At 43.0% G+C, this 13,047-nt stretch overlaps 2 protein-coding genes across 2 annotated transcripts; both read right to left on the bottom strand.

The window, feature by feature from the left end:
* Window positions 1–879: 879 nt before the first annotated feature.
* On the bottom strand, window positions 880–5,327 carry MELLADRAFT_86847 (uncharacterized protein; the record flags this gene model as incomplete). The annotated part of the gene is made up of 19 exons (XM_007403527.1): window positions 880–979; window positions 1,054–1,148; window positions 1,221–1,305; window positions 1,390–1,473; window positions 1,545–1,756; window positions 1,829–1,988; window positions 2,069–2,223; window positions 2,314–2,408; window positions 2,479–2,572; window positions 2,676–2,823; window positions 2,921–3,204; window positions 3,428–3,581; window positions 3,643–3,743; window positions 3,822–4,073; window positions 4,118–4,369; window positions 4,444–4,600; window positions 4,701–4,835; window positions 4,977–5,196; window positions 5,291–5,327. The coding sequence occupies 19 exons, from the start codon at window positions 5,325–5,327 to the stop codon at window positions 880–882; spliced, it is 2,820 nt and encodes a 939-aa protein (XP_007403589.1).
* Window positions 5,328–8,300: 2,973 nt separating this feature from the next.
* Window positions 8,301–10,210, bottom strand: MELLADRAFT_86846 (uncharacterized protein; the record flags this gene model as incomplete). The annotated part of the gene is made up of 9 exons (XM_007403526.1): window positions 8,301–8,472; window positions 8,547–8,668; window positions 8,745–8,840; window positions 8,920–9,024; window positions 9,079–9,225; window positions 9,291–9,407; window positions 9,490–9,621; window positions 9,700–10,076; window positions 10,198–10,210. The coding sequence occupies 9 exons, from the start codon at window positions 10,208–10,210 to the stop codon at window positions 8,301–8,303; spliced, it is 1,281 nt and encodes a 426-aa protein (XP_007403588.1).
* Window positions 10,211–13,047: the final 2,837 nt, after the last annotated feature.

Raw genomic sequence — 13,047 nt, 5'->3', positions numbered from 1 at the left:
GAAAGTACATGGTCTAGATGGCCACTGATCAGAGTACATATGAATGAATTCCAGGATTCAAAAATGTAATGTAGACTCTAAAATACAACAACTTTTACCAGTGAGTGTGTCCGCCCTCTGCTTTGAGCACAGCCTTGAATCAATCAGGCATGGACTTAACTAAAGCTTGAAACTTGCTCTGAGGGATTGCTTTCCACTTGGTATACAGTGCTTCACGCATTTCTTGAACAGTTCTAGGTTGGTGCTGTTCCAAGACATTTTTTTTCATGATGTTCCAAATGTTCTCAATTGGGTTAAGGTCTGGACTATTTGCAGGCCAATCTAACTTTTTAATTGAATGTTGGTCCCTCCATTGTTTTAGGGCTTATCACTGAAAATAAGGAAATGTAGAACAGGGTTGTGCTCCAAAGATTGGGATTTGAAAAAACTATCAATTGTTCCAAAAAGCTATGGACACAGAGTCCTCAATCTCACAATTCCAAAACCAGTTTTGGAATTCAAAAAAGGCGAGTTTAGGCAGAGGGGATAGGTTTTGGAGATCTGATTTGATTTCCTTGTTTTCAGGGATAAGCACTATACTTGAAGCAAACAATTCCCATATAATTCTGCATTTGCCAATTTAAGGCAGCCTCTTCCAGAGGTTGGTTGAAGGAAGTAAGTCTTCTTCAGTAACTGTAAAAACGTCTACAGTCAACACTGGATTCACACTTGAGGAAAAAGAGGATGAAGAGAAGAAAATCCCATGACCGTGAACATCAAATACCTAACACGGCCAATAACCCTAACAGCACAGAATTAGACAACCACAGAAGATACTAGACACTTTGCAATGTATCAATTGAGAGTGATGTGCTATTTCTTAATCTGAAAGAATCTTGATTAAGCGTGATGCGCCAAGTCCTTGTCCCTAGCAGGAGACCCTGACAGAACGTTAGATATCTTGTTTGCTTGCTCTTGATATTCATTCACGTCTGCTGACCTACGAAAGCGCAAATAAGGAAATAATATTGTTATCTATACTTGAACTTTTGAACCTTCAAGATACCAACTCACCAGTCCGTTCCAGTCAAAAGTTCCTCGACCTCAGGCATCTCCTCAGCATGAAATTGTAATTGATTATACATCATCTCGGCAGTCATGCTACGAATCTGACACACAAAGCAAACAACAAATCAATAAGTGTCTGCGAGCGCGGATCTCATTTTGATAGTCCATTTTACCCGAGGAAGTCGATGGGTGAGATATTTTTGCAGATATTGGCCCGCATTGGTCCTTGTGGTTTCGAAGCTGGTAAGTCGAATCACACTGGTACATGCGCGAAGTCAAACAGTGATCACAAAGATGAGATGGGGGCTTGGCGAGTCAGATGTGTTGTACAATGTGACCTACATTTTCATACCCACTATTACCCGAGGCATGGGAAAGTTTGGACGTCCCAATCCATGCGTCGCTATTAAAAGTATATCTCTGAGGCTTTAGTCATCACGTTGGGTCAGTACCTTCCTACTAGTCGTAAATATCTCGGTTTGTAAGGGGTACTCAACAGTTTTTGATCACATGCTTCGCGTTCCAATATGCCTAGCGTCTCGGGTAGCTCAAGAAGCATGGCAAGGGTTTCAAGTGCAAAGATGATGGACTTGGGCTCTTTGACCCGTGTGCGTGCAATCAAGAGGCACCTTCGCACGATCTCCCTGATGAGTTTGACATTCTGACTAGCGTTCAGATAAGAACAAAAGATTTGCGCCGCTTCGCGTGCCTATGTAATGCGCCAATGTTTCCTTGTAAGCCTTGTTACAATTTTGGCTGGGTCCCAAACATATTGACTCACGTCACGATTTCCCTGGCCACCAATAAGAGATGCGATACCTTCCACGATGTTATCAATGTAGTCACGCATACTACCACTTTCATCATCAGCGCTCAACTTGAGTAATTCCAACGTTTGAGGAAACGTCCAAGATAGCTCTCTCCAGTGCTCTGCATTATCTCTGCGCATTGATGTTTTAAGAGGTATGACTTCGGTTAATGTCCATTTCCACAATCCTCATACATGTGGAAATGACTCAACCGGTTGAATATTTTGGCAAGAGAGTCGAACCCATCAATTTCAGTTGCCAAGGGTTCGCACAGCAGTCTCGATGTGGTATACCATGCTCGTTCGCGCAGACTATCGATACTTTCAACTGTCTGCTTCAGGATCCCGACCAACACCTCGTTGATCACCTTCCTTGTTACATATCGGGGTATCCGACGTGGAACCCGAGTACAGAAGTCTATCAATGTCTCAAGACATTTCAGACTCGAAGAGCGTACCCAGGATCCCACGTCACCACGTTCGTCAGTGGTATAGTCTCGAACTCCGCTCAAAAAGATGTTTATGACGGCTGAAAACTGCTCAGGAGACACGACTTTGGACATATTTTAGTGATAATAACTCTCCAAGTAAGGTCAAGGTATTGAACAACGCTTATCACTCACGATCCTCGAAGACCTCGTCCAGATTAGTCAGCAAAGAAACGAGAGATTCTATTGCATTTCGTCTCAATTCGATTCTCGTTCCAGTTATCGGTTTCTTGAAAGTGTCAAAAGATAAGCAGCGAGAATTGTTGCACAAAAGAGTGAAAAGTTGTCATTCCTCTGCGATGAATCGAAGAACTGCACGGGAGCTGACTGACCTCCCTATCAGCGCAATTCAATAACATACCGAGCGCCTGTCCAAACAAGGGCCGGGCATGTTCCACCTTGAACACAAAACCACCCAGCAGACGAGCTGCAGCCTGTTTGGAAACCGGGCGCCCCTTTTGAAGTTCAGTTGAAAGAAGCCTGAGTAGTAATTCGTGAAAGGAAACAGACTATTAAAACCGGTCCATCCTGTATTTGCAATCACCCAAACAAGCAAAGCATCAAGAAGAAATCGTACTTGATGTGACCGAGACCCACTCCAACGCTTGAAAATTTATGCAAAACGCGTTGAATAGCAAGATGCAAGGTGTCATCAGGGCGCTTGAGCGCGATAGTCAATACGTTCTTCCAAAAGAGTGATGCTGGGAATTCTGCGGCATCCGGCTGATCCGCTGAGAAACTGTACAAAAGTCCTTCACAGATTCCAATCAGTAGCGGGTTCGAGCTATAAGATTTTAGGTATGCGTCTTGGACGCTCGTGATCGTCATGAATATCTGGTCAGTGAGAGCTATTTTGTCAGCCTACAAGTTCTTTCCATGTCAAGGGTGAACGGATATTTAAGACCTTCTGCCGAAATTTCCAGGATGAAGGCTCCTGATGATGCAGTTTGCCGATTTCAGCCAATGTGAGCAACGTGCCATGGACTTTGTTTATATCCTTGGAGTCGATATCTACAGCCTGCAGCAGGGGACGTCAGCCACACTAGCACAGTCTTTCGGGAAAAGGCAAAGCTGTAAATCATACCATTATCTCGAGGATCGTTTCAGAAATCTGGTTAATTGAGTAGCTAGCAATCTTTCCAACTGACTGGGAAGCCAGTTCACGTATTTCGTTATCCCAGTGACAGATACAGACTGTGATCAAGTGATTCAATATCGACTGCCGATAAACCTCATATCTTTGAATAATAACATTGTCAAAGGCAGGTTGAAGTTATCAGAAAAGGGATATCTACGCACTTGGCGACTTCAGGTGCTGCTATTAAAAACGCAGATCTGCGCAATCCTACGGTGAAAAAGTCCGCAAGTTGAAGAACCTGGATCCCATGAGGAAATACACCCTAATCGAAGCCCGGATTTAGCGGTAAGTACGTGCTCCATATATTCAAGGAGCCTTTCTGTACGATGAAAACTCTTACCAGCCTACCGACGTTCTCTTGAAAAGCTGCGCTTCCCGCACGGCGGATGTGAACCTCGCGATCAAAGAGCGATTGTAAAACCAACTCGATTGCAAGCCGCTCGCCCCAAGGAACAACATCATTCGCAGTGAACGCGCGTCCTATTGACCACAGGACGTACGATGCTGCATCACGTACGCCTGAACCTATATTTTGAACACCCTTCCGCCGCTCAAAATGCAGTGCCTGTATCAATTCAACACGCTCCATCAGCTTTCATAGATCTTACTGTGTAATTATCCGATGGATCACTCAACTCGAATCGTCCAATCCAGCAGCCGCTGAAGACGGGAAAGTGGGAATATCTTCCAGCGCAAAAATTCTGCACTTGCTAAGCAAGCACCGTGCCATGTATGTTCAGATACGCTTGATGAATTGGAGTCCGTCCCCGGTTGATAAGGCCCAAACAAGTCGAGTACGGCATCGCTGACTTGGCATGCAGATTCAGAGGGCAATCGTTTAGCAAGTCGAGCCAGGTATTTGGCTCCTGACCATCGCACTATAGTATCCTTGGTGCCCCGAATAATTTCCATGGTCATCAACATTCGATCCACAAGAGACAATCGATGATCAAATGGCGAACCTTGTCCTCAAGTGCATTCAGGAGTTGCTGGATGATCTCTTCGACCTCTTCCATGGACTCGTGATTGTCATTTCCTGATAAGTGTTGGGGTGCCGACAAACAAAGTATCGCAATGCGGCCAGCTAGCTTGGTGCGTAGCTTTCGGACGGTGATAGTCCTCGACGCAGACGATATGGAATCGACTATGGCCAATGCGCGATACAACTGAGGTATCGCAGCTTGAAGTTGCGACGGAAGGGCTAGCTTGGCTATGCTACATAGAGCCTGTATGATCCCAGTCACCTAAATGAATAGAAGCAGCGGCGAAAACTAAATTCTCTTTAGTTGTGACATCAGGTGGTCCATTTAAACATTTCTTGACGGACTTCGAAAACATCACAGGGCGGTTGACACTCAAGCCGATCCACAACGTAGTCCAAGAACGGTTTAAGGGAGTCAGAGGTCATATCTCGCCTGCAAAGCCAGCATCAGCGCGTTTGATTTAGTGAGACGATCCAGGAAGGAGTAAAAGTATAATGCAAATCTAAGCTTACCTCAGCATCAATCGAGCCAAAACTAGCGCAGCAGCTTCCCGTTCCTTACCAGGTGAGCTGAGAAATTGCAACCCCGTCTTCTGGATATTGTCGCTCGTGTTAAGACCTTGTTGTTGATTGCATGGTTTTTGATCGAAATGCATCAAGTCGAAAGGTATCATGCATATAAGAGATAACCACAGCAGCATTATATACCTAAATTCCCATGATAAAGTCTCGACTAAAGTCGCAGGATGCAGAGATCTCTCGACGGGCAAACTGAAGGTTGCGAGGACCAACGAAAGATCATCAATTTCATGAGGGAAAAATCGCACTATTGGCACAAAGCGCAGCAGGCGAAAGTTGCAGCATCAGCTTGAACGAATTCGAAGTATTCTGGGATGAAACATCCGAAACGTCGCTGACCGACAGTTTTGTAACCTCTCACTTTGGTGAGGAGGTACAAGAAGCGCGAGATGCTCTTGAGATGCTCATTCATGTCCGGTGCAGATTTGGCTTGAATCACTGGCGAATCGGTCAAGTTTGCATTCGATTGAAGATATTCAAGACATCTTCGGAAGTTTGACACCACTGGTAATATAATTCTCTCAAGATATGGATCCAAAAGGTAAGGCTGTTCTTGATAGAGATCGATCTGTGACCGCCAGACCAGTGCGTTTGAACGCGTCAAGCAAAACATTTGAAGCAATGTCAATGAAATCGGGCAAACAGTTGAGCAACAGATAACATGTCAAGCAAGTGAGGTTTCTAGTTCACTTGACCAATTTACAATTTTTGATAACGTGCCGAGTGGTTCAGATCGTGGATCGAGATCATTTGTGTTTGTATCAACGCTCGTCTGCGATACAAATCGATTGAGGGCTTCAAAAAATTCTTTCTCTTCAGCAAACGTGGAAAGGGTCGAATCTGAGTCTTGACCCATCATGTCAGCGTGTGTCAAGGACCAGACTTGGTATGCAGGTAGACTGAGTTCGTGCGTGATACGATCGTTTGGGCTTGCTCGTTGCTTCAGCTTTAAGGACCACAGTCGCAGTGAGTGGTTTGCAAGACCCTTCGATCTCAAAGCGAATGCAAGGTTGAGTGGTGCATACTTCGAGGTTTGACCGGCGCCATGCAGAGAGGACGAAGAAGGCGCGCCGATTGTCAGTTCAGTTTGTACGTAGCGGGGTCCAGAGGCGGGTTGGCCCCGTGGCTACCTTGTGAGACCTTGTGAACCAGAAGTTGAAGCACAAAATCCAATCAGATTTATTTGACCCATTGAATTCTGCCATGGTTTTCTTTTTGCAGGAAGTTGTAGATATTATTGCACACGGAAAGGAAATCAGGAGATTTGATACCCATATCGATCTGGCCAAACTATACTCCAGATAGAATTATGGATTGAATGAATGTATCTGTAGAATGTGTGAATGGCGAAGCACATACTGATGATCATTTTATGAGCCCAGCCTCTGACAAGAAGGTGCTCCGATCCCGGCACAATTTTTGTCTCTTGACCATGCCCGGTGCCACTAGTACACCCTTTTACAAGCAGAAACAAGCCCATGTTATCATAACAGTCAGAGCTGATGTATTCCTTAAGGATCTGGCTGAGGCTCATTCCTCCTCAGTTATACTGCATTAGACATAATAGTAGGTACACTTGTGCCATCATACTGATCTTGGAAAACAGTTGGAGCTTGACATGTGGTCATATATACTAGGTCACAGGTGAGTCTTTTTTCTTTTGACATTTATTTTCATGCTTCAAGTTCTTCTGAAACCTGGGCATACTACTGACCAGATAGACAGATATGATCCAGTTTGAATAGAGGTCAACTCAACAGAAATTCTTAAATCAGTACAAGGATTTGTGGCCAAGAATTTTGCAACAAGCTTTGTAAGAGTTTTCCTTGCCAAATTTTGAAACCTTGGGTGCAACTTCTGTGGAGATTGATCAAAGTTGCATTTAAATTCATGCCTGGTTCAACAATGTTGTGAGTTGTAGAGGTCTGGCCTGTCTGGCCCCCTTTCACAATACAGTTTTCTTGGCAATACCCCATATACACCACGGGGCAGTCGCAGCGTGGATTCCACGTCGCCATTGGGCTCTATAGTGGTTCACGTGTCATTCACGAGAGGCCTGTGACGTGGCGACCGCAAACCATGAACCACATGGGTTTCACATAAGCTTAACTAAGCCCCTCTTGCGCGGCTGCGTCCGCGCCCCTCGAAGAGGGGCTTACAACGGACTCGTACTTTTCGGCAGGAGAGCTCCAAGAATTAAGTCCCTTTATGTTGTTTTTTGGACTTCTCCTCAAATCCTCACCGTAGAAATTTGTGAGCTGCTGGTATGTTTTTCTTCATGCCTTTGTACATTTGCTGGCACAAGTTTCATGAGAAACAGATAGCTCTGCATGCTTTGAGAGCTGTGTCAAGAATGGGCCTTACAAGGCCTTACGTCCTCTTGTAATGGCCTAAGCCTTCTTCATATGCCTTGGATACAAAATTTGAAAGCACTTAAGCACACATATTACCAAATCTTCATCGCATATTTATAACACTTCCCCTCAAGGTGAGACAAACTATGAGGTACCAGATCATGTACAAAAGTGTGAAGAACAACATACGAGAAACTTGAGAAATTCTACGGTGAGGGCTCGAGGAGAAGTCCAAAAAACTACTTAAGGCACCTTAATTCTTGGAGCTCTCCTGCCAAAAAGTACGAGTCCGTTGTAAGCCCCTCTTCGAGGGGCGCGGACGCAGCCGCGCGAGAGGGGCTTAGTTAAGCTTAGGTTTCACAGTACCGCCCATGTGGTAGCGATGTGAACACCACAGTGCTTCACTACATCAACTGGATACGACTGGCGATGTGGCCAGTCGCTTCATGACATTCACCATCCACTCTGGTGACGGTGAGGTGGTCGCAGGCTCGCATTGGCGTGGAGTCCATCCGAATACACTGCCGTGGCTTCAAGAAATTCACCATCCACTCTGGTGACGGTGAGGTGGTCGCAGGCTCGCATTGGCGTGAAGTCCATCCGAATACACTGCTCGATTCCACCAGGTGAGGGTGACATAGAAAGCTGCCACCTAGCACTGACATTGGCTCCACATGATTGCGACATCGCTCAGCTCAACATGGGATCCAAAAAAAACTGCTGACCGATCCAATTTGGATCGATACAGGAGCGGGGAGTGGATTGGTCTTGACCAAAAGCTCAGAAAATGAATTAAAAATTGTAATTTCTCATTCGCTCCCACCCAAAAGGTAAAACTATGTCTGATAAAGCTATGGATACAAATAGAGGGAGACAAAGTATTTGTACAGATGCATGGTCACGATCATGCTAAACTCTGATGGAATTGAGGGACTTCAGATGGGGTAGCGACTTCCACACGCACCTCCGCATCGTTTGGTAAAACAAGGTCGTCCGAGTAAGATTTTTGTATTTCGGTATACAAGCGCACACCATCAAAGATCTTATGATCTTTTATCAAAACCAGTCGGCCAAAACTGAAATGAAGTAAAAGACAAAACTAAGAACGTTGACTAGCATTTCAACAAGCACAAGACAAGGAGTTACTTACGCTTCTGCAAATTCAGCTGAATGTTGCTCTTTGATATCATCAAGCTTCTGATCAATTATTTGCCATTGGCAAATTTTGCGATCCTGACCGGGATGTGCGTAGATGCAAACAGAAGCCAAGCGCTAGATAATGCAATCGTTTTTGAGACGGTGATAGAGTAAGGAAGAAATAAGATAATTTAAGAGAGAGAATCCTTACCAGAAAGGCAATTCGAATGACATGTCCAGGCTTTAAGTTGTTGAAAAGGGCATCAGCACTGATGTGTTTCTTGCTAGGGTAGGTTTTGTGTATCAACTACAAAAGATTCACAATCTTAGTGGTGAGTGACAAATTCATCATGGAGTGCTGAGCGTGTAGAGAAAATCTGAATTACATAGCCACAGAAATCCTTGAGGTTGAAAGGAGGAACACTCGGTGCCACTGCTTTGATAGGCAACACGTTGTGGAGGAGCTTATTGGGAATCCAACTGATGTAAATCTTTTGAAAAGAAAGATAAAGGAGACAATCTATAAGGAATAAGGAATAACGTACTTGTTTTCTAAATGTACTCCGTCCATTTCGTTCAATCTCTTTCAGAGCAACTGATACGGCAGCACCCCCCTTTGAGCCATCCTCGCCAGCATAGTTTTTAGGAAGAACATCTCGTATACCCTCGGCGTTTTTGCTGAGAAGATCAGACTGAAAGAGGTATGGTGTAAAGGGTGAAATCAACACAGAGCACAGATAATTTCAAAGATACATACCAATACTCGGCGCTCAAGGCAATTATTTTGACCATTGGGGCCATCCGTAAGGAGAGTAGTAAATGCCTCTAAGGTGGGGTCAATGAAAAATTGAGCACACAAATTACGACTGTAATTCTACACAAGTATTGGGAAATGTTTATTGTGATTAGATGTGGAAGTAATCAATTGAGATAGCGGAGAGTAACAATAGTGATACCTTGAAACAATCTACAGGAGCCCAGCTGGCATTGGAGTTTTCTGCTTGTACTTCCGTATGAATCATAAACAGATGTTCTAGCCGAGCCATCATTGCAACATTCACAGCAAAGCATTCTGAATCGTCAGTACCCTACGTGATAAGAACCAAGTTGAAAGATTCAATCAATCAGTGGATACAAAGACAAGATGATGTAAGTATCTTACTTACCTCAACAATCCTGGTCACCATATTGCGAACATTGACCGGTAGAGTATCCATTATACTCTCAAAAGGTGACATAGTTTCAGGTGCACCGGAAAGAGATGTGTCGGTGGAATTGTTAGGGTCTTTGAATAGTCCACTAGCAGAATTTTGATCGTTTAAGTCTGAAACATGGTCATCAGATTTACCATCCCCATCACCTGAATGACCAAACGATCCAGCTGGAAGGTAAAAAAAATGAAGACCAAAAGTTAAGCAGGAAGAAGAGGAAAGTAGAACAAAATACTTGCCTCCTGTGTAAGAACCAATCTCATTGTTGCCTGGATTTGGGTTTGGATTTGGATATGGACTAAAACCAGTTTTGCGTGCTTGAAAAGCAGAGGCTTGAAGCATTGAGATGATATCAATAAATGTAGATATCAACGAGTCAGGTCAGAGGAGAAGAGCAAAAAGTCAGTCCAAAGGTCTTGAGGAGATATTCAAATCTGAAAATGGAAAACAAACGAGCTGGAGGCATGGTTGAATTGGAGGCAATGGTGAAGAAGAGTGATGGTAAAGAAGAGATTTCATAAACGGGAGTCAGAATTCTTGATTATATATGACGTCACAGAAATCAAGGCTGTCACCGGTGATGAATCTGAGTGGTTCACAGACCACGTGATCAAAATCCTTCTCAAATGTTTGACTTTGTCATTCTCAAGTGATATGTTTCAAAATAATTTACGTCCCTTTGCAAGACTTGTGCATCAAGAATTCATTGAAACTTCAGCTGCTAATATATTGATAAAAATTTCAATCTTTTGTTCTAACAAAACACTAAAGAGAATAAAACTCATAATTTTTTACTCGGCCAAAATTGGATTGTTTGCCCCTTTCTTACCTTCACTCCTCCAAAAATTCAAACCTTTTTCAATGCCTGCCTTCCATTCTTCTGGAGATACCTCAGTAATATTAATTCCTGCCAATTCACGATGTACCTCTGGCGAATACAAAGAAGCAGAATTAAGGATATACATATTATCTGCTTTATGAGAAGTCATTGGCAGACCACTTGAGGTCACTGTTCGCTCAATGATTCTGGGCTTTGAGCATGTAACCACACATCCTGCTTCAGCACATGCATGTTGCACATTTAACACGCACAAGATTGCCTGTTCAAGAGGTAAAGTATTAGCTTTTTCTTTTGGTGTTTTTCAAATATAGATTGAAAGACCCACTTTACCCTTGACCCATACTTTCCTGCTTCCTTCAACCAAGCCTCGCATCCCATAAAAAGGTATTAGTTGGGTGGTCAAGTCACAGACAGTTAATTCAGCATAACATTGATGCTGTCCTCCTTTGCGATCACCCCAAATCTGGTTCACATATCCTATCTTCACTTGATCATCAGGGTCCTCTAGCTGAATAGGAATGAAACAAATTTTCAAGTGTTCAATTTTATGGTACTGTCACCAAAGGTATGGTAATGAGACAATCTGTGAACTTACTGCTACAAAACATCCAATCTTGACTTTCTGTTCATTTGATAAGTTGATGTGATTAATTGTTGCCCATTCAACTTGATTGCTCAAATTTTTTAGAACATCCGGTACTGTTACTGATGAATTTGATTTGTTGACTTTCAATAAATGTGAGATCAAGTTTATCAACAAATGAACACATTTCCATTTCAAAATTGAGATTTTTCCATGAAGCTTACAATGTGCAGTCAATTCGGGTACTTTATCCCAGTCTTGATCCCAGCCAAGCATCTGCTGAATGACTCGGTTTTGTTCAAAAACCTTTAATACCTCAGATCCAGCTCTCCTCATCGAGTTGTATCTTCTATCCTTGAATCTTGAACCTGATAGTATCAATCGTAATAGCCTCAAGTTGTTGAATGTGATAGCAATGTCTCTGCTTGGACTTTGTCGGTTTGAATGAACTGAAGCCATTCGAACTGCACCATTGAAGCTTTCAAATTTCTCGGTTGCACAAAGACTTGAAGGACCAAATCGGCGAATTGATTCAACAAGGTGTAGGAGCATATGAAATTTTGGCTTGTTTGACCATCGAGCATTGCTTGATATCAATTCCAATAAAAACCGGCTGACAATCTTTGAAAGGTTCTCTTCATACTTGTGTGTGTTTGTAGTCTTAGTCTGTAGTGCATATGAACAAAGATGACAGAGCAAAGTCCAGAGCCTCCGCTTCTCTGGAGTAAGAAATTCAAATAAAACAAATGGAGCGGCTTGGACCACCGCCCGTAATTCCTTACCAACTAAGCTCTTGTAATATGTGATCATCGTGTTAGGCTGAATAGGGGGAACACTGAGTCCATTACAATCAAAAGATTGCCATCTTCCCCGGATCTTCTCGTGTTCAGATTTTGGTATCTCGTCCATAGCTTCACGGTTGAAGTATTTCAAGATACCCAGGAGTATAACATGAAGAGTCTCAACTGGGGTGTCCGAATGACCGTCAAAACCTGTTTTTATATAAATTCAATAACACTTTCTCAATGAACTACAAGAATAGCTATTGATTCAAAATGTTATGGTCAGATCAATACGCACCATCCAATCTTAGAAAGGGGTTAAATAATCTGTCACCCATTTCCTCCCCTAGTTTCAACCAAACTTCATAGATTTCTTCAAGAGATGAATCTGCAGAATGCATTTCACCTATCCTTTTGATAAACTCAGCATTTAAGCTATCCCGTATTCCCCATTCCTTTGCAAGCTGTTTGATTCAAGATTTCTGTCCAAACTTGTAAACCAACCTCCATAGTTCCTTTGTTCTTTCCGCAGTTTCATGCCAATTGCGTGCAAGACGGTGAGACTTTTGATTCATGTTTTTTTTGTCAGCACACATTCTATCCAACTATCTCCTTACATGATTTAGACACTATGAACTTACAGTATTACCATGATGATCCACACCCAAAAAACCTTCAAGGAATTCTTTAGATTTTTTATCTTCCATTTCATCGACTTGAAGATTGCACACTCGACAAGGGCTTAAAGTTATTGTTGGGTTTACTGTATTAGATATTTCAGCATGCATCGGGGAATCTCCCAGATGGCATAGTACCACCAGCATGACTAGCACTTTTGAGTCCGAACTGGCATCATACGCCTCAAAGCCTTTGGTGTTTGATTCACTAAGATGTCGATTTGTTATCATTTATCTATCCATCTCAACAAATGTAATCAAACGTAAACTCACTTGATCTTGTCTATTAAATACTCTCCTAATTCCAATGCTGATGCCGTATTTGAGGTGGAATTGAAATGCATGTTGATTCTTGATTGGTAAGTTTAGGAGGTAATCCTGACAACGTGCAATACAATGACATGTGCTTGTTCCATTTCT

Source organism: Melampsora larici-populina, assembly GCF_000204055.1.
Source record: "Melampsora larici-populina 98AG31 unplaced genomic scaffold MELLAscaffold_1, whole genome shotgun sequence".
NCBI classification, from domain to species: Eukaryota; Fungi; Basidiomycota; class Pucciniomycetes; order Pucciniales; family Melampsoraceae; genus Melampsora; species Melampsora laricis-populina.
The sequence above is the reverse complement of the archived record's forward strand: the minus strand, read 5'-3'. Positions and strand labels throughout refer to the sequence as shown.